Here is a 24,916-nt window from a genome sequence, read left to right as displayed (position 1 = left end):
AGTGTCATTGTCAGTGATCTAAAACAGTTCCACCTACTGCAAAACAAAAGACCATGGAGTGAGCATCTCTTCTCAGAAACTGCTGCCAGAATGATGCATCCCATGATGGAAAGCTAAATTTTGTGACGCTTCAAGACCTTAGACATATATAAAAATGAGTCTAGAAAGGGGACCAAGGTCTAATGTGTATGAGCCCAATCAACCCTGTAAGGGGCCTAGTATCCTCTGTTCCTATCAACTTCCACAAGAGCGGAGGGCACCAGGCACCATGCAGGCCTGGGCCATACATAACAAATTCAGGTCAATGCTGAACACATTGAATATGTACAGCACAACAAACCTATTTGTGTATCTGTCGTGGAGGATTTGTCCACCAGCAGAGCCAATACCCCTGAATAATGAGCCACAGAAACCCTGCTTTTCCAGGCCAGAACAGTGTGGTGGTGGTGTTATGTGAATATATATTTAAAAAGGGGAGTTGGGTGAGACCACCACATTTATTTTCCTTTGTGATCTTAGCTAAGAACAGAAGCAAGGTCTGTAGAAGAGAGTGAGATTGTATACGTATATCCATGTGCATCTCAATGTGCATACCTGCAATTCTGCCATTATTCTGTCTCCTTCCTCTTCCTCCTCATCCTTTGTGGCAGATGCTGTGACAGGCAGTGGTGCCCGGGATGAGGCTGGATCTTCTTTAGGTACTTTGGACTGTGCTGTTTGCCCAGCATCTTCGCTGCCTTCCTGAAAGGGTGAAGAATCACAGAGAGCCAATATATATGTAACCCCTTGGGGTTTAGAGAGCATGGCTCCTTTAAATCTTTTTCCTAAGCAGGGGGAGGGGGGGGAGTGAGAGAAACAGGGAAACTCCAAGTGGGGTGCTGGAGCTGGAGAGAGAGAGAGTGAAGTGAAGTGAAGCAAAGTGAAGCAGCAGAGACCCTGCCTGAAGCCTGGGAAGGACAGGGCAGCCGATCGGGGACACCCCAGGACAGGAGCCAGGAGCAGCACTGTGCCGGGGGGGTATCACCCAAGAAGGACAGGCCAGAGCTGGACCCAGTATCACTGCTGCCCAGGGTTGCATGGGGCTGTGAGTACTGGGGCTTGTGACTCTGCATTGGGAATAAGGAGGGAGGCTGCTAGCTAGTTAAGTGGGGAGGTGGTTGCTCTGTGTGGCTTTGCAGAGAGCGGCAGAAGAGGACACCGGAGGGGTTTGTTGGGGAAAGTTTACTGGCGCCAAAGACGACCAGGAGCACCCAAGACTCAGCACTGGACTGGAACTTTGCTCAGGCCTCCTGAACTCTGTGTGCAGACACATTGCTGGGTGTCTGCCCTTTCAGACTGTGCTACCACTGGGCCTGTGGGGCCTTGGTTTGGATGCAACCATGTTCTACTGCTCCCGCTACATTTCCCAAAAAATATGGTGCTAGATCAATATAATCCTGATACTATTGATATAATGTGTATGAGACAGAGAGGCATCCCCATACTGCCTCCTTCCTTTTTTATCACTTCAAATGTAACAGGTGGGTAAAGTAAGCAACAAGAAACTCTTAAATGTTTCTATGGAAACTCTTGACTCTCTGAGCTGATCTTCCCCATCTGCGTAAAATGGGCTTTTTATTTTTAATCATCTTATGACACACTGGATGAAAGCCACTTGTGATTTGCATCTTACATTGTTACAGAGATAAGTGAAAGGATAAGACTCATGAAAACAGGACTGGACAAATCCTACTGGTTGCTTTTTCTGATTAATAGAATTTCCTGGTGACCTATTGGTCACCTCTCTGGGCCATGGCCCTGTCTCAACTTTTTCTATGGTTTAGACAAACAGATGAAGACTGAGAATGTTTCATGTGCTAGCCATTAGTCACTAAGTCTGTTAGCTATTGCGTGAATCATCAAACCTTGACAATGGTGCTCTCTTTTCTGACTGCATAGATGACATCTCCTGATCTCGTTGTGGTGAGGCCAGATCCCGGCAGGTAGCTGCGACGTGGCGGTGGAGGGGGTGGCGACTTCACCAGCTTGTCAGCTTCCTGCTCTGCATCAGGAGCATCTTCTGCAAAGTAACATGGCATCACAGAATGATCATTGCTGACAGGGAATGGCTCAGTTTTTTGCACTCTCTACTCCACATTAGAGAAAGAGTCTTGCTGCTATGAACTGTGTGACCATTAGCACATTCGGGAGTCTAGCTTTAAAAGGTGGTACTCCACAACGCTGAAAACACCTGCATTTGCACAGAGAAATCAGGTCACTCCACGTGGAACCTTGCAGTGATATTCTGCTCCCATTAAAGTCAACAGGGCCAGGATTTCACAGGAGGTGCACAGGTTAAGCTGCATGACATACCTAGGTGCACTTCTAGCTGGCACATTTTGTAAGTACATGTCTGCTTACACAAGCACAAACTGTGTGTTCAGGGGGGTATTTTTGCCATTACCCTGCCTCTCTTTGTGCCCTCCTTTGAAAACCAGTGAGAGATCTGAGCCCTGCCTCCTTCTATTCTTCCAGCACATGGCAAGTTAAAAATCAGCACATAATCCTGCTCTATCAGAGGGGTGCTTTCTGCATTGAGCTAGAAAGGGATTTGAATGCCACTGTTACAACTCAGTAAACATTGGGTTAAGCTTGGACAGCAAAGGCACCCAGGAAAATAAAAAGAGAGTACTCTGCTCCAGGAGCAAATAGGCACCACCTCTCCAATTCATTTAGTACACTGAGTCCTATTAGCAAGGGGAGGGCCGGGGAAATCCAGCTCACCAACTATACCCTCTCCCCAGCAATGCAAGCTTTCATTTTTAATTTTAGTTACAATTAAATGTTTCAGTAACACACAGGTTTGCCCTGAAATTATAACACACTGGCTCTAATGCGAATGCTTTGCCACCAAGAAAGAGTTTCCAACTCATGGCGGATTAAAGCATAATCCAATAGCTCAGATGTGTAACCCCTGCATTGTGATGGGGGCTCCTGAGTGTTCTGAAGGGGACACCAGTTTCCCCAACCAGACACCACCACCCCTTACAAACTGCTACCCCATAATTCATTCCTATGTGAAGGTGTATGTTTGCACGCAAGCCAAGCAGGACACACACTGCAGCAAGAAACATGCACTCGGGGTTTTTTTTTCTTTCCTTCTTATTTACAAGCTTCATTTTCAAGAAAAGAGATGGCTGTTACATAAACAGATCGGATAGACATGTACAAGGGAGTTAAAACCTTGTGTTCAGGACTACTAGCTGCTTGGGGTCAAGAAGGAACTTTCCCCATGGGCAGGATATTGCATAACTGTCAATTATGGAGATTCAATGCCTCCCTCTGAGGCATCTGATACTGACCACTGTCAGAGACAGGATACAGGACTAGAGAAGAGGTTGGTCTAATCCACAGTAGTAGTTCCTATTTTTCTAATGTGAATAGCCTTGTCTTTGTTCTCTTGTTAGCTCAAATGTTCTTCAGAAAAGGTTAAACAAAGAAATGTTCTATTGTATTATGTAAGTCACCCTGTCCCTCCCTAGTTATCTGGCACTGACTCACAGGGTTACAACAAAAGTGAACTTCCAGATATGTTTTACATTAGAGCTTTTCTCTTATCAGCACTACCATTAAGAAGTATGCTTGTAATGAAATCTGTGTATACTTCTACCAGGGCAACTAGGAGATTTTCTTGAATTCCAGGCTAAAGGAATTAGAGTCATTCTCTTATCCCTTACACATGACACACAGCCGTTTGGCTTCACAGACGCTTGCAACTAAGGGGTGGTAGGTCCTGTGGCTTGTCCAATCTGCCAGTCTTACAAATGCAGCAATCTTAACCGCTAGAGCGCCCACAATTTTCCCTGCAGTTACTGAAAATAAGAATGATGAAAGAATAGGAGGCATTGAGGGAACGGAGGCAGATTGATTTCTACTGTGTAACCCACACCAGTGCCTTCCCTATCTTTAAAACTGGAAAATAAAAAGGAAAGAGGGAACCAGGAGGAGGAAAAATTGAGGTGGTAAATGTGACAGGATGAACAAGGGGTTAATGTCAGATCAGCTTCCACACCTGTCTTTGCATGGGAGAGGCTGTAATAGAGCATAAGACTAGGTAGAACCCACTGCCGGGTGTTCTTCTCTTTTCTCTATTGAAGTTATTTTATTTTTATGTTATAAACCTTTGAGGAAACAGCTTTGCTCAAGCATTTTTTCCCCTGCTGAGTCATGCTGCTAGAGTGCAGAGGAGAATAACGAAAAACAAGTATAATTCAATTTGGCTAAGGTTATTAAGAGTGACCAGTAATTTTGGGTTTGAGACACTTTAACAGGTCATGATTTTCAGAAGGCAGATGCTCAGCACTTTGTGAAAAATCAGGCCCCTCGAGGGCATCCCACGTTGGGCACCCAAAATCAAGAGTCATTTTAATAATCTTGGCACCTTTTGTGTCAATTCTTTCCCATCAGGTATAGCAACAGATGAAAGACTGGAACTGACTGATGATTTCGCTTTATACCGCCACTGGAAAAATTAGAGACAACTGTTTCAAAGAAATGCTGAATAAGAATCTCAAAAATACATAGAGCTAAGATTTTAAAAACAGATGACTAAAATCAAGCCCATCTCCAAATTTAGACACCCATGCAAGGAATTTACTCCAGTGTAAGCTGCTGTTTGCTCAGCACTTTCAAAAATTAGGCCACTTATTCAGGTGCACTAATTGGACGTAAAAACCTGACTTCAAGCACTCATTTTTTTAAAAGTTAGCCTTAATTTTCCAGGAATAAATATTTCAATTTCTTAATCTGTTCTGGATGGAGAGCAATCGAAACCATGTTTTCTAGCAACGTGATCCATCTGTGCTCTGTATAAGAGCAAACAAAGCACTCTGTTAATTGGTTGCTAACATACTCTGTGTACTGTATTAGTAAAAAGAAAAGGAGTACTTGTGGCACCTTAGAGACTAACACAGTTTTTTCATGAAGTTGATAGATTTCCACTCCATACAGCTAAATTCAGTGCCTTGCATAATGACAGGTTAGTCTCTAAGGTGCCACAAGTACTCCTTTTCTTTTTGCGAATACAGACTAACATGGCTGCTACTCTGAAACCTGTATTAGTAAAGTAGGTGGTCTGCCTTCCCATAAATCACTCATTTTTCTAGCCTAAAGTAGGCAGGAGCATGTTGAAACTTTCTTTCTGAACTGTGGAAGATTTGGGTGGTATGTGAAATGTTTAATCAGAATTAAGGAAAAGCTTTGTTATTCCTTTAAGTTATGTGATGATTATAGGATTCATTATGCAAAACAGAAGGCAGATGTCCTATCGTTTCATCAAATTTCTTCATAAATCGGTTAGCTGGACACCACGCAAATTCTTATTCTAGAAATGGATAAGCTAAATATGTGAGTAACAAAAGCTCCTCTTTATTATTGTCTTTTGCACTTTCTCAGACATTGTCACAGTTCAGTGCACCCATATAATATTTATTTTCTCTGATTCTTTCTGTGCTGTGCCATTCACTACAAAAGCTAATGCTGTTAGAAGCCAGTCATCTCACTGAACTGTGTACAAGAATTCTAAAATGATTTTTCAACATAAGTATTAAACTCTCATGTTAATAAATGCCCAAGAACAACTACTGCTACAAACTATTTAGTGTTAGAGACTGAAACAAAATGCTGGCTCTGAAAACACGTCTCCATAATTCTGTGAAAGTTTATATAAATATCTGAATCAGAATTTTGCACCTGATCCATTTCCAGATATGGGATGTATCAAAATCTTGGATGAGACAACTCTCTCAAAACTTTGGAGAAGCTTAGATGTGAATTTGTATTTTGCAGCTTTGCCTATTGTAATGTACTATCTATAACAAATCCATGTGCTGCTGCTGAGAGACATCCTTACTAGGTAAATCACACACACACACACCCCGCCCCAGATACGTGGGATTATGTGGAACTTGAATGGCACACAGGCCACTTAATGGTGTGGGTCTTTCTGTGGACTCACCCAAAGCTCATACTCTGTTGTATATTCCAATTCAGAGAATTTAAGGGTAGAAGGTGGTGCGTGGTGAGAGGTATATAGATAGGTTGGGGTGAGGGACAGGGTATGGATTTGTGGTGAGGAGTATGAAGGGTGTCTGCAGGAAGGCCGAGGAGCATACAGGGGAGTTGTGTATGGGTGGGTGGGGTGCAGATGTGTGTGCATCACACACTAGTCCCTGTCCCCATCATTGGCAGGATCCCAGAGGGTGGTGATTTGCTCTGCAGCAGCTGCCTGAGGAGCCTAGCCAGGGGTCTTGGGCGGGGGGGGGAGGGGGGGGATTGGGGTGATGTCAGACTGCACTTCCCTGTGGCTGGGGGTTTCAGACCACCCATCACCACCCCAGGAACACCCAGGAAGGGGCACTGGCTGCAGCTCCCTCTGCTCCCACTTCCCACTGTGACCCTGGAAACAACTGCCAGGTGTGTGGGTGGGCTGGGGCATCGGTATGTTGGCCTGACTGGGCTACAGCTCTGCAGCCTGCACTGCCCTGGGCTGACATGGCAGAGCCCGTCCAGGCCCCTCACCTGAACTCTTGCACAGGCGCATCCTGGAGCCACCACCACTCCCCAGTTGAGCTCATCCCCATCTGGAAATGCTCCTAACTCCCCCAGAGCGAGGAGGTGAGGGGGGCGCACATGCCCTGTCAGAGGGCAGCGGGACCAAGAAAAACAGGTTCATAAAGGGTCACGCCATATCCCTTCTGGGGCCGCACTGAGGAGACGTGAGCAGCAGGGATTCTGACCTGCGCCATATACACAAGACTGCTGCATCACCGCACAGTTTACAGGGAACATTGCTCGCATTCGCCCTCTTCGCTACAGCATCTCCCCAGGAGCTCAGGTTTAGCTGGTGAACCAGCATGACCGCTGCATCCTCTACAGAGTCCCTGCTTCCCAGGACATACTCCCCCATTCTGTCTCATAGGGAAGGGTAGGATATTGATAAAGGTGCTAAGTAAATATATAAACTTAAATGATCATTTTAATAAAAAAGCCTTCTCATTTAATTTTCTCAAAGACACAAACCCTCAGTTCAAAACTGCAAACCTTACCTGAAACCTCTAATTTATCCACTACCTCCAATTTTGGCAAGGCTGTGGACTGCGGAGGCATCTCTAAATTAGGGATTGATTTCATGATATTGGCCTGTGCCTCTTCTAAGAGTTTTTCAAACTCCTTTCCATTATAGTGATCAAGATTCTGTCTTTTCTCTTCCCATTTCTTTTCTGCTTTCTAAAGAGAAGTACAGCATTCAGTTAGCGTTCTGATTTCATCGGTCTCTACTCTGTTACTTCTAAACGTCCAAATATAAACATTAAGAATCAAAACTAGTTAGATTTTCTCAGCATTGGTCTGTAGTGAGGCAACAGAAGTTTCTGATTTCTGTTGGTTCCTAGTGAGCAATATTTCACATCAAATATGCACTGCTTACTGTTCAGCACACTTTAACATACTACAAGCATCTGCTGCTCTGGCCTCCAGAACTCAGCTAGCACCATTGTTTCCTACAGAGCGCTCCTTCCAAGTCAAATCAGCCTGAGAAAACTTACATTCTGCATTACCTTCTACAGGTTTCTTTCTGAACTACTGTAGACACAAAACATTTACTCAAAAATTGAAGGAAAGCTATTATTTATTTGTCGTATAATCGTAGTGCCTAGGGAGTCCTAGTCATGGACCAGGACTTCATTGTGCTAGGCACTGTATAAACCAAAAAAAAAAATACAGCCTCAAAGAGATTAAAATGTAAAGGAGCAAGGGCAAATTAAATAAATAACATAAGTAGCTTAATGTATTGTCCATTTGCAGTCCAGTGATTAAAGTACAGAACTGGGAGTCAGGAGATTTGCATTCTGCCACACATTTGCTGGATAATTCTGGGGAAATCTCTGTGCCTCAGTTTCCTCATCTGTAAAACGGGGATAATAATACCCACCACTTCACAAGGGTATATGGTGGGCTTATTAATAATATGTGTAATGCACTTTGAGATACACAGACAAAAAATGCTATAGCCATGCAAAACAGTATTTTATGTTTAAAAACAGACAATGCCGGTTACACATTGTTTTTAAAACACACACTACAGTTATCATTGTGCCCACCTTGGTGTAAGCTTTTGGAGTAACATGTTGCTAGGTACAACCACAAACAAAAAGTGTTGAGAAAACTCCATTCATGAACAATAATTGTTTTTTTAAAAAAAACTGCTGAAAAATGCTCTGGCTTTAGATTAATTTACTTAGTTCTCTGTTTATTTTTGTTTCACCTGACTTGTAATGGAGGCTACACATACTTTACTCATTGCATCAAAAAGTTACCTACCTGCACTGTAGCTTATGTAAGTATCTCTTGTGACTTCTTATAACAATACACAGCAGATACTGACCTACAGGTAGGGTCCTAAATATTTAGCCACTGCTTAAGGAGAAAGCCCTTAACAGCATTTTGTTCTTTTCTCCAACAGCCCCAAATGGAAATTCCATGTTAAAGTGACACAGAAAAATAATTAATCATTAGAAAGTCCAGAAATATGCAGCGCTAAGGTCACCCAAACATCTTTAACTCTGCTCCTGTTTCTTCCCAACCCAGAGCCACCATAAGCCACAAGGAAGTCCTAGACACGCTGTGTATCATCTTCCCATAAGTGACGCAAAACTGAGAGACGACCTAACTGGGATTCCTTACTCAGGTTGATGGATTGATCAGGCACACCTGTAGCATTTAATGGAAAGTGTTGTTATGGAGCGACAGCAAAATACTCCAGCCATCTTTAAAACCAAATGCAGTGAAAGGAAAAGGAGAGGCCTTTAAAGATCTTCATCAAAAGACCACATTCTGGAAGATTGGTCAAGACATCCCCCAACCCCAAAAGTATACAGGATTTCAAATTAAGAAGTGTGGCTACAATGAGCTGCCTGCCATGTTACCATGAGACTTAACAGACAAATACTTTTAACATGTTAAGGGCTGGATTCAAATTAGGGAGATTACACACCTGGAGCACAGGATGGTGTGGGAAATCATACCTGTGTATCACAAAAATGCAAAGGGCCAGAGCCATGTACTATATAGTTCCCCAACTTCACAAAATTCCAGTTGTTTGGGTGACCTTACTAAACATTTCCATACTTTTTTATATATATATAAAATCTTACCGAGGCATTTCCAGGCTGATGTTAAATCCCCCACTCCTGAAAAAATCCAACTTTAATCTCTTAAAACCTGCCCAATAGGAATAGATGGGGATTTATAGGTTTCACTCCTGGTTAACATGATTTTTAGTTTGAGATTTAAAAGAAAGTAATCATCTGGCTCTAGTAATCATTTCTTCAGTGTTAGCAGAGCACTCAGAAATGGCACCTCGGGCTTTTTTTAAACATGGCACTACATTTTGCCTTGGTTCAAAATAAGGGGTAAGATTTTCAGAAGTGCCTATGGAAGTTATGGACCCAAATCCCATGGACTTTTCTTTGGATATCAGACACCTATCTCCACTGGTATTTTGAAAATCCTATCTAAGGTCTCAGATGCATGCTGGCAGATCCCAGTAAAGTCAAGCTCATGCCCAAAGACAATATCCCTGGTTAAAGAGAATACACTGTACCTCAATTGATACAGCTCGGTTCCTGGTACTTGCACTGTGAATTTCTTCAATAAAAAGGCTTTGCATAATGGAACCATTGACCTGCGTTGACTGAGAAGTCTGGGATTGCTGGGTTGCTGCTGTGGACTCCAGTACAGTCACTGGCATAGTGGGGGTGTGATGGCTTGTTGCTGACAAACCTACAGAATGGCTGGTGACCAAAGGTGAATTTTGGGTATGGTTGACCAGTGCTGAAGAGTGCTGAGATTGATGTATGACTACAGGAGAGCTCTGTACATGATGAACTGTCATTGTAGAAAAGGGTAGAACTTCTGACTTGACTGAGGACCCTTGCAACTCTGCTGTAACTCCAGCTGTGTTTTGCTGTGGGTATCCATGGACACGTATTAGTTCTTCTTGATTTTTCAGAACTTCGATTGCTGTTGCCTTTTCCATGGCAGTGTACTGCACAGCTTGAGAAGGATCCGCGCCCTTCAGCAGACCTTCTGTAACATGTCTATCAAAACAAAATCAAACACATCATCATTCATTATTTATTAAATTAGCATATAATTAGTCCAGCCATGTGCTATATATTAACTTTATTGGCTGTAATCTGGATACAAAATATATTTTTGGCAAAAACTCATTTTTCCCACCCAGCTGGAAACAGAAATCAATTTGGCAATTTTCAAGTGAAAGGAAACTAGACATTAAAAGGTTATAGGTGTGACGTTGCACTCCATAAGTTTTATGGAAATATGCTAATGAGTGTGAATATAATGTAACTGGAATATGCTTCATGCAAAAGGTCTTCTGTAAAGTATCATTACAAATCTTATAACCTACTGAGTGTGTTCATCCTATTTGTATGTATGTATCATTCTTGTGTCTAAAGCTAGAAATATGAAGTATTACTCTAAAGTCCTATTGTAACTATGCAAAGTGTGGGTCATTAATAATGGCTTGGAATCTTGATGGCTCCCATTAACCAGGACAATTTGTTGTAAGTGGCTCTGTTTACTTATAAGCCTTCCTGTGTTCGTGTAAGTCAGGCCGGGAAGAATGGAGGCTTGGGGTCTCACAAGACATGTGACCATGTCACCTGGTACTGGAATCCATCTTAAACCTGGTGCTTTTCCATTTAGAAGGAGGGGTGGGGACCCAGAGAGACAAAAGATTCCCGCATTGTGCCAAAGCTATAAAAGGGGTGGAACAGAAAAAATGGGGCTGTCAGTCATGAGAAATCCCCTAGATACCACCTGAGCTGGAACTAAAAGAACTGTACCAGGAGAAAGGATTGGGCCCAGACTAAGAAGGAGTCTAGTCTGTGAAAGAAGCTTACTGGAACGTCTCTGAGGGTGAGATTTACCTGTATTCAGTTTCTTAAATGTATAAGGCTTAGACTGGCGTGTTTTGTTTTAGTTTGCTTGGTAACTTACTTTGTTCTGTCTGTTATTACTTGAAACCACTTAAATCCTCCTTTTTATACTTAATAAAATCACTTTTGTTTATTAATTAACACCTGGGGGAACAAACAGCTGTGCATATCTCTCTATCAGTATTACAGAGGGCAGACAATTTATGAATTTACCCTGTATAAGCTTTATACAGAGTAAAACAGATTTATCTGGGGTTTGGATCCTATTGGGAACTAGGCGTCTGCATGTTGGAGATAGGTGACTTGCTGAATAATTTTTGGTTAAAGTCTGCAGCTTTGGGGGTGTGGTTCAGACCCTGGGTCTTTATTGCAGCAAACTAGCATGTCTGGCTCAGCAAGACAGGGTTCTGGAGTCCCAAGCTGACAAAGAAAATGGGTTCAGACGTAGTTTTAGCACATCAGGTGACAGTCCCAAGGGGGTCTCTGTGACTGAACCCATCGCAATAGGTATTTTCTGATGTAAGCATGGCGGAATAAATTAATAGAATCAGAGAAATTAGAATAGAAAAGACAAGTTAGATGAGCTAGTGCATCCCTCTGCCAATACAGGAATATCTCTTCATGTTAGTGATGCTTTGGTGTTCAAGGAGTTATGGCATTTCCTGGCATTCCAAGAAATGTTATTTCTTAGTGTTATGTTTTGGGAGATTCATGCTATGCACTCAAAGTGTGCCTGATCTAACACTGACTGTTGAAAATTTTTCTACAGCAGATTGGGTTAGAGATGGGCACAAACACACATTGTATGGCTCCTGAGCCAAATGTCCCCAACATTGAGGGGTGTCTTGGTCAAGGGGTTTGGATTCAACCCATCCCCAGTTAGGGTCTAATAGACTATTGTAGCTGCTTTAGACAGAGACTCTACATGGAACAATTGGAATCATGATTTTCAGTATGCAGTTAGGAAGTTCTAAGAGGAACCCACATGTAACCCCCAGCTCCTGGCACTCCAGACTGAACCTCTAGGAGCCCTTACAGAAGGACTACAACTAAACTTTCTAAACTACTACATGCTACAAGGGGCCACAGCAATGGTTCCCTCAACCCACCCAGCAATATTGTTAACCTATCCAACTATACTCTCAATGCAGCAGAAGCAGCTGTCCTATCTCAGGGCCTCTCCTTCTGCCCCTCCACCCCCACGAACATGATACAGTTCTGTGGTGACCTAGAATCCTATTTTCGACGTGTCTGACTCAAGGAGTATTTCCAAAATACCTCTGAACAACATACTAATCCACAGAGGCCTCCCTACCAACATTACAAAAAGAAGGATTCTAGGTGGACTCCTCCTGAAGGTCGAAACAGCAGACTGGACTTCTACATAGAGTGCTTCCGCCGACGTGCATGGGCTGAAATTGTGGAAAAGCAGCATCACTTGCCCCATAACCTCAGCCGTGCAGAACACAATGCCATCCACAGCCTCAGAAACAACTCTGACATCATAATCAAAAAGGCTGACAAAGGAGGTGCTGTTGTCATCATGAATAGGTCGGAATATGAACAAGAGGCTGCTCGGCAGCTCTCCAACACCACTTTCTACAAGCCATTACCCTCTGATCCCACTGAGAGCTACCAAAAGCAACTACAGCATTTGCTCAAGAAACTTCCTGAAAAAGCACAAGATCAAATCCGCACAGACACACCCCTGGAGCCCCGACCTGGGATATTCTATCTACTACCCAAGATCCATAAACCTGGAAATCCTGGATGCCCCATCATCTCAGGCACTGGCACCCTGACAGCAGGATTGTCTGGCTATGTAGACTCCCTCCTCAGGCCCTACGCTACCAGCACTCCCAGCTACCTTCGAGACACCACTGACTTCCTGAGGAAACTACAATCCATCGGTGATCTTCCTGATGACACCATCCTGGCCACTATGGATGTAGAAGCCCTCTACACCAACATTACACACAAAGATGGACTACAAGCCGTCAAGAACACTATCCCTGATAATGTCACAGCTAACCTGGTGGCTGAACTTTGTGACTTTGTCCTTACCCATAACTATTTTACATTTGGGGACAACGTATACCTTCAGATCAGCAGCACTGCTATGGGTACCCGCATGACCCCACAGTATGCCAACATTTTTACGGCTGATTTAGAACAACGCTTCCTCAGCTCTCGTCCCCTAACGCCCCTACTCTACTTGCGCTATATTGATGACATCTTCATCATCTGGACCCATGGAAAAGAAGCCCTTGAGGAATTCCACCATGATTTCAACAATTTCCATCCCACCATCAACCTCAGCCTGGTCCAGAGATCCACTTCCTGGACACTACAGTGCTAATAAACAATGGTCACATAAACACCACCCTATACCAGAAACCTACTGACCGCTATTCCTACCAACATGCCTCCAGCTTTAACCATGACCACACCACACGATCCATCGTCTACAGCCAAGCTCTGCGATACAACCGCATTTGCTCCAACCCCTCAGACAGAGACAAACACCTACAAGATCTCTATCAAGCATTCTTACAACTACAATACCCACCTGCGGAAGTGAAGAAACAGATTGATAGAGCCAGAAGAGTTCCCAGAAGTCACCTACTACAGGACAGGCCTAACAAAGAAAATAACAGAACGCCACTAGCTGTCACCTTCAGCCCCCAACTAAAACCCCTCCAATGCATTATTAAGGATCTACAACCTATCCTGAAGGATGACCCAACACTCTCACAAATCTTGGGAGACAGGCCAGTCCTTGCTTACAGACAGCCCCCCAACCTGAAGCAAATACTCACCAACAACCACATACCACACAACAGAACCACTAACCCAGGAACCTAGCCTTGCAACAAAGCCCGTTGCCAACTGTGCCCACATATCTATTCAGGGGACACCATCACAGGGCCTAATAACATCAGCCACACTATCAGAGGCTCGTTCACCTGCACATCCACCAATGTGATATATGCCATCATGTGCCAGCAATGCCCCTCTGCCATGTACATTGGTCAACCTGGACAGTCTCTACGTAAAAGAATAAATGGACACAAATCAGATATCAAGAATTATAACATTCATAAACCAGTCGGAGAACGCTTCAATCTCTCTGATCACGCAATTACAGACATGAAGGTCGCTATCTTACAACAAAAAAACTTCAAATCCAGACTCCAGCGAGAAACTGCTGAATTGGAATTCATTTGCAAATTGAATACTATTAATTTAGGTTTAAATAGAGACTGGGAGTGGCTAAGTCATTATGCAAGGTAGCCTATTTCCCCTTGTTTTTTCCTACCCCCCCCCCGACGTTCTGGTTAAACTTGGATTTATGCTGGAAATGGCCCACCTTGATTAGCATACACATTGTAAGGAGAGTGGTCAATTTGGATGAACTATTACTAGCAGGAGAGTGAGTTTGTGTGTGTGTGTCGGGGGGGGGGGTGAGAAAACCTGGATTTGTGCTGGAAATGGCCCACCTTGATTATCATTCACATTGTAAAGAGAGTGGTCACTTTGGATGGGCTATTACCAGCAGGAGAGTGAGTTTGTGGGGGGGAGGGGGGAGGGTGAGAAAACCTGGATTTGTGCTGGAAATGGCCCAACTTGATCATCATACACATTGTAAGGCGAGTGATCACTTTAGATAAGCTATTACCAGCAGGAGAGTGGGGTGGTAGGAGGTATTGTTTCATGGTTTCTGTGTATATAATGTCTTCTGCAGTTTCCACAGTATGCATCCGATGAAGTGAGCTGTAGCTCACGAAAGCTTATGCTCAAATAAATTGGTTAGTCTCTAAGGTGCCACAAGTACTCCTTTTCTTTTTGCAAATACAGACTAACACGGCTGTTACTCTGAAACCTACAACAATAATGGCTAGCAAGATCCTCTAACCTCATTTCCCAGCGTGCTTGAAGTTAGGGGTTGGGACAGAAGGAATTAGAAAGCCTTGTTGGTGCGGTCTGGACAAGAAGTTCACTGGATCAACAACAAGCCAGAGCTATATAGCCCCCAGTGAGGGGGTGGCCTGACTCTGCACCAATGAACCGAGTTTAGTCTCAGTTTTAGTTTGGAAGCTGAGAGAGTCAGCACAGCTCAGGGACTTTATGCTAAACTCTCACTCCTCACTAAGGGAGATTTTGCACTGTTATAAGACTTTAACTGCATGGAGCAGGCAGTTCCAGCACTGAAGTGACCAGCATCCAGCAGAGTGAGAGATACACAACCTGGCACTGGCTACGAGAGCCAGCCAAGACCCCAGGAGGATTCCAGACCAGGGTACAGCAAGTCCAACTGGAGTCAGGAGAGGACTCTGCCCACCCAGGGGACTTCAGTCTAAGCTGACAAATGCCACAGCATGGCAACACTCAGTCTCAGGACATTCAACGTCAGCCCTACCATCTGCATCAATGAGGTGCCTAGGAGGGTGGCAGAGGTTGCTGAGTGTTAGGAAATGGAGAACTGGCTTATTCATAAATGTATTAGTTAACCATAACTCTTTCCTTCCCTATTTTCCTGTTCCCAGTAAGGCCCCCCCTTTGTTATGCTGTTATTTTTGGTCTGTTATTTCTTTGATGGGGTATGTTTTTATTTATCTTATTATCCCCTACGTACAGGGCTTTTACACTGCTTTCTCTTCCTTCTCAAGGGACAGCACCCTGTGTATTGGCACACTGAGGAGCCACCAGGGGCCAGAAAAGAACCCAGGACTGAATGCATGCAAAGAGTGGGGAAAAGCTGTTCCAGGTATTGGTGATATCAAGCACAAGGGAGACAAAAGCTATGCCTCAGGGGAGGGGCTACACATACAACCCTATAAACAAGTCATGGCTCTGAAAACCTTTTGGCTCTGAATGGAAAAGGCATTGCAGCACTCCTTAATGGAACTGTTCAGAGTTCTGAAAAACAATTCACCTCCTCAACGTGGTAAGGATATCGGTCATGCTGCGGACTCGTTTCAGCAAGCTGTCTAGTTTATGGGGCTCCTCCTTCAGAAACCTCACGGCTTCCACTTCAATGCGGAGGATTGCCCGCATTTTATTCTGCAATGTTGGAAACTCGCCTGCGAAAACAAGAACCACCAAGTTCAAGAGAAAGCGACAAATGCTATTTTTTTTAAAAAAAAAGAGTTGGATATACGCGTGAGAGATGCACACAGAGATCACACACTTAAATCCCCAAGACCTTTAATTGGTTTTTTGAAGAAGGCAAAGATCAAGTCTCAGATCAAGATGCAAACCTACATCACTCCCAAGTGTTTGAACAACCAAACCAAAAATAAAAGGGAAACTACACCTTTGAGGGTGGCGACAGCTTCTCCTACTTGCCGCAGAAGAAAAGCCCCATCTTCAACATCTTTCAATGTCACTATCTTGTTGGTGGCAGTAGAGTCCTTCTTCAGATCTTCAACAAAAGCTTCTAGCTCACTGTTTAAAAAAACAAGCAGAAACAGAACTTGAACTGAACTTCCATATTAGAGTTTTGTTTTATGAAAATAGTTGGAATCGAACGGACAAATCTGGACCAAAAATATCACAGCACCTTAAAAACTGCTACTGACCCTTTACTAGCTTGATACTGAAAATAACAATGAGTGCTTAAAAGAAGGTTGTGTGAGAGAGCTAGAACTCCAGCTTCCCAGCAGGGCGTCTTCCTCTCAGCACACTGGGGTTCTGGAATATGCTGAAGATAATAAAATACACCGAGGCAGCACATGTTACGGGAGGTTTTGCAAGGAACAGGCCACCATGTGAATAAACTGCCCTGACACCAGGGGGCAAAAATGACAAACATAAGCCGTAGCACTGTGTGACTTCCTCAGAACAAACACACAACACGTCATGAATGTTTGTTCTAATAAAAACCTGCCTTCATTCATACCCACTTTGTGACCACTTTCAGTGAATATTTTAGCTAATGGGTTTACTAGCAGGAATATTCTCAGAAACTGCAAATGTTATGTTAATACTAGAGAATATCCTGAATACAATGAACTGATAAATGTAAGTAATCACACCTGACTCCTGAGTCTAAGGGTACGTCTTCGCTACCCGCCGGATTGGCAGGTAGTGATCGATCTATCAGGGATCGATTTATCGTGTCTCATCTAGACACGATAAATCGATCCCTGAATCTACGCCTGTACTCCACCTCGGCAGGAGGTGTAAGCGGAGTCGATGGGGGAGCTGCTGTGGTCAACTCGCTGCCGGGAGGACGGCCAGGTAAGTCGAACTAAGTTACTTCGACTTCAGCTACGTGAATAGCATAGCTGAAGTTGTATATCTTAGTTCGAACCCCCCCTAGTGTAGCCCAGGCCTAAGAGTTTCACGCATCCATTCAGCGAGCAGAAACAACAGCATGTGACTTACATGTCCACTTAAAACTGACACCAGAGCTTGACTATCAAATACATGCAACAAACAGCTCACTAACAAGCCACAGACCAAGGCTATTTGTACAAACTATTTGTCAGAAAACTGCAAATACCAAATGTATCTGAGAAAATCATAAGCTGCTCTTGGACAATTCAGAAACAGGAGTGGACACAGATGTGTTGAATTCAGCATTCATCTATTCACGCCTCAGTTTCTCCATTTGTAAAATGAGGCTAATGATACTTACCTATTTTGTAAATCACTTTGAGATCTATGGATGACAAGTGCTATTTAAGAGCTAGGTAATAACAACAACAATCAGTGATTGTATGCGACAGCCAGGCACTCAGATATCACAGTGATGGGCATGATATAAAAACCTAGATAGATATAAGAGAGTCATATTACACTGTTCAGTTGTCAAGAAAAGGGTAAGGAAATTGCCAACAGATTGAAAAAGGCATAAGCAACACAACTAATTAATTATGGAAAGGCAAACAACGAATAGCAGCTTTTTGGGACTCCAATACCTGTGTCCTGCACTCTGCCCTTTCAATGCATGTCTTTGCTCCACAATGTCTCTACACTAAGGACTAATCCTTGGGGCAGACTATCACGAGTGAATATGGCGAGTGTGTGAACTTAGCAGTGCTCCTCTTAACTTCCATCCGGTCAGCACCCAACCGTTGTTATATAGCTAACACTGATGAATGCCTCCCACCAGTTGTTTGCATTGCTGCTGTAGCGACCTGAAGAAGAGAGCCCTGTGTAGCTCGAAAGCTTGTCTCTTTCACCAACTGAAGTCAGCCAATACAAGATATTACCTCACCCCTCTTGTTTCTCCCACCAGTTGCATGCTCTTTGGATTCTACATTAGGGGCAGCACTGTGCTTTAGTCACATTTTAGATGCGGAGAGCTAACTAGAACTCATTATCCCTAAAAAGGGTTTACTTGCTCCTTGTGAGCAGGCATCGTCTGAAATGTACAAAAACGCTGTTTACAAAGATCTGGCGAGAAGGATTTGTGTTATTGCAATCTGCCTACACACCAGAATGGAGCAGATGTGAATAAGGCACACCTAAGCTGAGTGATCTCACTTTAGGACCACCAGCCTGGAAGGTCTCCCAATACAAATGCAGATGAGAGAAAACATCTTGCTTATTAACACAGAGAGGAGAAATCACAAAAGGGGACACTAGGTGGCACCAACTGAACGATATTCTTCTGCTTTTACAGGGAACGAGGCAGTCACATTTAAAATCACTATCACACATATCCCGGGGTGAAAGTAAGTTAAAGGACTTACTTGTACGCTGGAGTCCTGAGCAGGGGGTGTGGCCTGAACTGGAAGAGGCGTGGCCTCCACCGGAAGAGGTAGGGCCTTACATCCCCAGGCCCTTTAAATCTTGATTTAAAGAGCCCGGGGTTCCAGCTGCAGTAGTGGTGGCTGGGAGCCCCAGGCCCTTTAAATCACCCCCGAGATACCAGCTGCAGAGGTGGCTGGGAGCCCCGGGGGTGATTTAAAGGGCCCAGGGCTTCAGCTGCTGCTACCACCATGGAGCCCCGGGCCCTTTAAATCACTGAGGAGTCCTGGGGGCTTCCAGCTGCCACCGCTATCCTGGGGCTCTGGCAGAGCTTTAAAGGGCCTGGGGCTCCACTCTGGTAGCGTCTGCCAGAGCCCCAAGCCCTTTAAATCCACGCCTGAGCCCTGCTGCCTGAGCCCTGGGATAGCAGCAGCCGGGCTCCATCAGGAATTTAAAAGGCCCCGGGGCTCCAGCCGCCACTACCGCCCCGGCCCTTTAAATCCCTGCCAGAGCCCTGTCGCCGCTACCCCAGGGCTTTAAATTGCCATCTGGAAAAGCTGGTCCCGATAACTGCACACCGGCTTACTTTCACCTCTGCACATATCTACTTCTCCTACATTTGCCTTCACAATAAAGATGACACAAACATCAGGATATCATCTGAAGAACAGAGCCAACACAGGAAGGATTTTGCAAAAAACCCTCAGCTTTCCATCGTCAAGCCCAGAAAATGTTGCTGTGAGACCATACCCTCTGGGAGGAGGTTGTTCCACAACCAAGGACAATTGGACCATTGCTCCACAACCAAGGACCACAACAAGCACCTGTGAACTTCATCTTGGAGAACAATGGCTTCAATGGCCCTGATACACCCAGCTGTCTCTGTGAGTCAGGAACAGAAAAGCAGCTTCTCTGGAATCTGGGCGCTATGCTGCTGGAGACCTCAAAATTAGGACCAGAACTTTGAATTGGCTCCTGGCCTGAATGGGGAGACAGTAGGAGGCATGGAGCAGGATAATCATCTTTTGGCATGTAAGGGACACTGTCACATAGGTAGGGATAGGAGACAGACATCTAAATAGCAGGGGATGGTGTCTGTCCCACTTTTGTTCATAAAGAGAGAGTTCTTTCCAGACTTTGATAAGAAAACGTGGGTTCCCAGACAGTAACATATAAAAGTTTTTTCTAACTGCATTAGGAGACAATTACGCACTATAATAAACATTTGAACATAACAGGGAAATTTAGAATATATTTTAAATATATTGTTATATCTGGGTTGAAATAATATATTCATACCAAATGTGGGGATGCGGGAACAATTTTTATAGTGGGGGTGCTGATATTCATTGAACCAAACAAGCCACACAAACCCTGTATATGATGGAAATCACTTCAAGCCAGGGGGATGCAGCAGCACCCCTAGTTCCAGCACCTATGACCAAATTTGGCAAGTGTGTGGAACGCTGGGAGAAAATACTGATTCTCAATCTACAGTTAATGAGAATGTGGAGAAGAGGACATTTCGTCAGCACTCGTAATGCTAAGGATTGCCACCTTGCAGGCTGATGGAAACCAGATGTCCTGATTATGCAAATATGATTTTTTTTCCCTAGAAAACCTGCTTACTGAAGGTAGAGATTCCAAGAGGCTATTCAGCAATGCTGATGACACCTTCTCCAATTACAGATGCAGGATGCTCCTAGAAATGCAGAATTGTTAGCGTTCTTTAAAATTATTGTAAAATCATAAAAACTAGTATTTAATTCTGATTCTGAAATCTTACTTTAAAAAAATAATCTGAGCGTTTTATTTTTATGTCTGTTTGAAATGTTCCAGAAGGGGAATGAGTATTCTATTTTACTGTTATTAGAAGTGCTGTCAGTTTTCATCTATACTTCGTGTTCTAACTCTGAGAGAGAACTTTGTACAATATGTACCGCATACCATGCATTGTAGTTTTACCATGTAAAGCATTGGTAACTAATACATTTTTACTGGATACATCTGTGCATTGTGGCTATCACAATTTATAAATAGGTTGCTTATAAGTATGGTTTATAACCAACTACAACACCTTCTATTCATGTGCCTCTAACCATCTATAAAACATACGACTCATGTCTGTAGTATGCTTATCACCTCTATTAATCTTATATTAGCTTTTCATAACCTACTTATAAATGTAACTTTCACTTAAAGTGTGACTGACATATCATATTATCCCAATTTGCCTTTGGTATGTAGCAAACTTTGAGGCTGGTATTTGGTAACTGACATCCAAAAAAGGTATTGTATCACATCTTTGGCTTAGATCCAATAGAATTTACTAAAAACTTCTGCCTGAAAGTACAATCATTAGGCATGCAAAATGACTTGATTTACATGGAGTGCGCTTTCTGCATGCCTTCAAGGCAGACTGTCTAAGAGTGCTCCTTGGACTTCACTGGATATCTCTATTCTCTGAGTATCAGAGGGGTAGCCGTGTTAGTCTGGATCTGTAAAAGCGGCAAAGAGTCCTGTGGCACCTTATAGACTAACAGACGTATTGAAGCGTAAGCTTTCATGGATGAATACCCACCTCGTCGGATGTGCATCTGTTATGAACAAAGAACACCAAAAGGTATCTCTACACTGCAATTTAGAAACTGCGGCCAGCCTGTGCCAGCTGTCTTGGGCTCACGGGGCTCAGTCTAAGGGGCTACTTAACAGCGGTGTAGATATTCAGGCTCAGTCTGGAGCCCAGGCTCTAGAACCCTGTGACGTGGGAGGGTCCCGAGCCTGAATGTTTACACTGCAATTAAACAACCCCTTAGCCTGAGCCCTGGGGAGCCTGAGTAAGTTGGCATGGGCAGCCATGGGTGTCTAATTGCCGTGTAGATACACTGGAAGCACAGGCGGCGAGTTATATGGGCCCGTGGTGCCCGTGCTCGAGGAATATTCAGGGCCCAGGGCCCAGCTCTGCCAATGTTTGCCTCCCCCATGCGCCTCCCCCGGAGCGTCTTCCAGCCCCTTCTGCCACCCCCGCACAATTTAAAAGGGCCCAGGGACCCCTGGATGCTGCCGCCACCACCAGCACTGCAGCAGGGCTAAGGTGGCTTCCTGCCCAGCCTTGCTCCCTGCCACTCCCAGAAGCAGCCAGAACGACCCTATGGCCCCAGGGGTGGGGGGTGTCTCCCCGCACTGCCCCCATCCCAAGTGCCGACTCCACAGCTCCCATTGGCCGGGAACTGCAGCCAATGGGAGCTGCAGGGGCGGTGCCTGCAGGCAGCAGTGCGTGGAGACCTCCCGCCTAGAAGCTGCTGCCAGAGGGGTGTGCAGGTCGCTTTCGTGAGCCACCTGAGGTAAGCACCACGCCCCTCACCCTTTCCCACACCCCAACCCCCTTCTCCAGCCCAGAGCCCGCACCCCAAACCCCATCCTGCACCCAAACTCCCTCCCAGATCCTGCACCCCCCACCTCGTCCTGCACCCCGACCCCGTCCCAGCCCAGAGCCCACACCCAGCACCCAAACTCCCTCCCAGAGCCTTAGGCAGGTGTGTGGTGGGGGGGTAGGGGGGCTTGAATCCATTCTGGGCACCAACAAAAATTATACAAACCTGCTGCCCCTGACGCAAAGAGAACTCCAGCCCTAGAGTGTACACAGTCTTAGCTAATACAAAGTGTGCGAATAAACTGATGAACAGGACAGTGGTGGGGGACAGCACTGTCTGTAGCTCAATTAGGATTCTGAGTTAGTTTATAGCAATATCCATCAGTATATAACACTGTAAATTCACCATCTTGCAGAGAAAACACAAATTCCTAGATTAATATTATTCTTTATAATCACAGGTGTGATACTTTTGTAGTAAATCTGAGTCATTTAACAACACATATATTAACATAGAAGATTGCTTTCCCTCTTTGTTTATAAATATCAGAACTGCTAGTATGGTAGAGTACCATGATTAATGTTTGCAGTGAGAAGCTGATTATAAAGTTTCTCTGTACATAAAGGAGCAATTTTTCAGATGTGGTCAGATATAAATTTGGATTAGCAATAAAAACTAATTAATTAAATAGTAGTTTACAATATCTTGGTGTTAGAATTATTTAGACCATTTATAATGACAGGTTTCAGAGTAACAGCCGTGTTAGTCTGTATTCGCAAAAAGAAAAGGAGTACTTGTGACACCTTAGAGACTAACCAATTTATTTGAGCATGAGCTTTCGTGAGCTACAGCTCACTTCATCAGATGCATACCGTGGAAACTGCAGCAGACTTTATATATACACAGAGAATATGAACCAATACCTCCTCCCACCCCACTGTCCTGCTGGTAATAGCTTATCTAAAGTGATCATCAGGTGGGCCATTTCCAGCACAAATCCAGGTTTTCTCACCCTCCACCCCCCCACACAAATTCACTCTCCTGCTGGTGATAGCCCATCCAAAGTGACAACTCTTTACACAATGTGCATGACAATCAAGTTGGGCTATTTCCTGCACAAATCCAGGTTTTCTCACATCCCCCCCACCCCCATACACACACAAACTCACTCTCCTGCTGGTAATAGCTCATCCAAACTGACCACTCTTCAAGTTTAAATCCAAGTTAAACCAGAACATCCGGGGGGGGGGGGTAGGAAAAAACAAGAGGAAACAGGCTACCTTGCATAATGACTTAGCCACTCCAAGTCTCTATTTAAGCCTAAATTAATAGTATCCAATTTGCAAATGAATTCCAATTCAGCAGTTTCTCGCTGGAGTCTGGATTTGAAGTTTTTTTGTTTTAAGATAGCGACCTTCATGTCTGTGATTGCGTGACCAGAGAGATTGAAGTGTTCTCCGACTGGTTTATGAATGTTATAATTCTTGACATCTGATTTGTGTCCATTTATTCTTTTACGTAGAGACTGTCCAGTTTGACCAATGTACATGGCAGAGGGGCATTGCTGGCACATGATGGCATATATCACATTGGTGGATGTGCAGGTGAACGAGCCTCTGATAGTGTGGCTGATGTTATTAGGCTATTACCAGCAGGAGAGTGAGTTTGTGTGTGTATGGGGGTGGGGGGGATGTGAGAAAACCTGGATTTGTGCAGGAAATAGCCCAACTTGATTGTCATGCACATTGTGTAAAGAGTTGTCACTTTGGATGGGCTATCACCAGCAGGAGAGTGAATTTGTGTGGGGGGGTGGAGGGTGAGAAAACCTGGATTTGTGCTGGAAATGGCCCACCTGATGATCACTTTAGATAAGCTATTACCAGCAGGACAGTGGGGTGGGAGGAGGTATTGGTTCATATTCTCTGTGTATATATAAAGTCTGCTGCAGTTTCCACGATATGCATCTGATGAAGTGAGCTGTAGCTCACGAAAGCTTATGCTCTAATAAATTGGTTAGTCTCTAAGGTGCCACAAGTACTCCTTTTCTTTAGACCATTTACTGATTTTAGTTTGAGCGAGACCTAATTACATCACATTTTCAAAATCAGGGCTGCACTAAATCACTGGCCATCGTCAATCTCAGTAAGCCAAAGAATTGAGAAAGAAGCCTTTTCTACACAGTCTTCACTTATGGCATCTTGCAAATACTCTTACAAATATAGGGGTGTGCATGGAAGATCCCAGCACAAAATGGCTAGAGGAACACTTATAGATTCCAAGGCTAGAAGGGGTCATTAAGATCATCTAGTCTGACCTCCTGTATAACACAGGCCATAGGATTTCCCTGAACTAACGTAACTAACATAATTTATTTTAATTAACCTTTATTTTTCCTTTTCGAGTCTCCCACATCATCAGTGCCCATTCCATGAGATACCTAGCATACACTATGGAACACTGTCTCTATACAGTACTTAATGCTAAGAATATTATCTCCCACTGCACCTCTTTCTCTCAAAGAAAATTTAGTCCCTCCTATTCTTTTCTTTTACAATTACACCTTATTTGATATCTGGGTATATGGAGGCCATAGACAGTATCTGAAATTGAGGGGTCATGTTTGTTGTGGGTATATGGATGGGGAGTTCTGAAGACAGAATCTAACCATCATCACTTAACTAAGAACCATCACCCAATTAGAGACCACTGATTTATACAATGTACGCCGGTTTAATTTTTTTTTTTTTTTTAAAATGAAGATTTGGTGACACCAACGTTTTTTGTGAAATTTATGTTGATATTACCAAATTATTTCAGTTAAAAAAAGGCAACAAAAATTGA

General features: G+C 44.0%; 1 protein-coding gene across 20 annotated transcripts in view; it reads right to left on the bottom strand.

Annotated features, from left to right (window-relative positions):
- KIAA1217 (KIAA1217 ortholog) overlaps positions 1–24,916 on the bottom strand; it is a 547,348-nt gene that overhangs the window by 14,684 nt on the left and 507,748 nt on the right. For all 20 annotated transcript variants that reach the window (XR_012157585.1, XR_012157583.1, XR_012157584.1 and 17 more), the window contains 6 exons: positions 16,318–16,448; positions 15,937–16,084; positions 9,641–10,136; positions 7,086–7,266; positions 1,905–2,059; positions 595–741 (listed from right to left, as the gene is read on the bottom strand). Coding sequence is in view for 17 of the 20 variants with exons in the window: in XM_073334251.1 (XP_073190352.1) it covers positions 595–741; positions 1,905–2,059; positions 7,086–7,266; positions 9,641–10,136; positions 15,937–16,084; positions 16,318–16,448 (1,258 nt within the window). In the remaining 3 variants the exon portion in view is untranslated. The remainder of the gene's footprint in view (positions 1–594; positions 742–1,904; positions 2,060–7,085; positions 7,267–9,640; positions 10,137–15,936; positions 16,085–16,317; positions 16,449–24,916) is intronic.

The sequence above is a fragment of the Lepidochelys kempii genome, chromosome 2 (assembly GCF_965140265.1).
Source record: "Lepidochelys kempii isolate rLepKem1 chromosome 2, rLepKem1.hap2, whole genome shotgun sequence".
Taxonomy (NCBI): Eukaryota; Metazoa; Chordata; order Testudines; family Cheloniidae; genus Lepidochelys; species Lepidochelys kempii.
The sequence above is the reverse complement of the archived record's forward strand: the minus strand, read 5'-3'. Positions and strand labels throughout refer to the sequence as shown.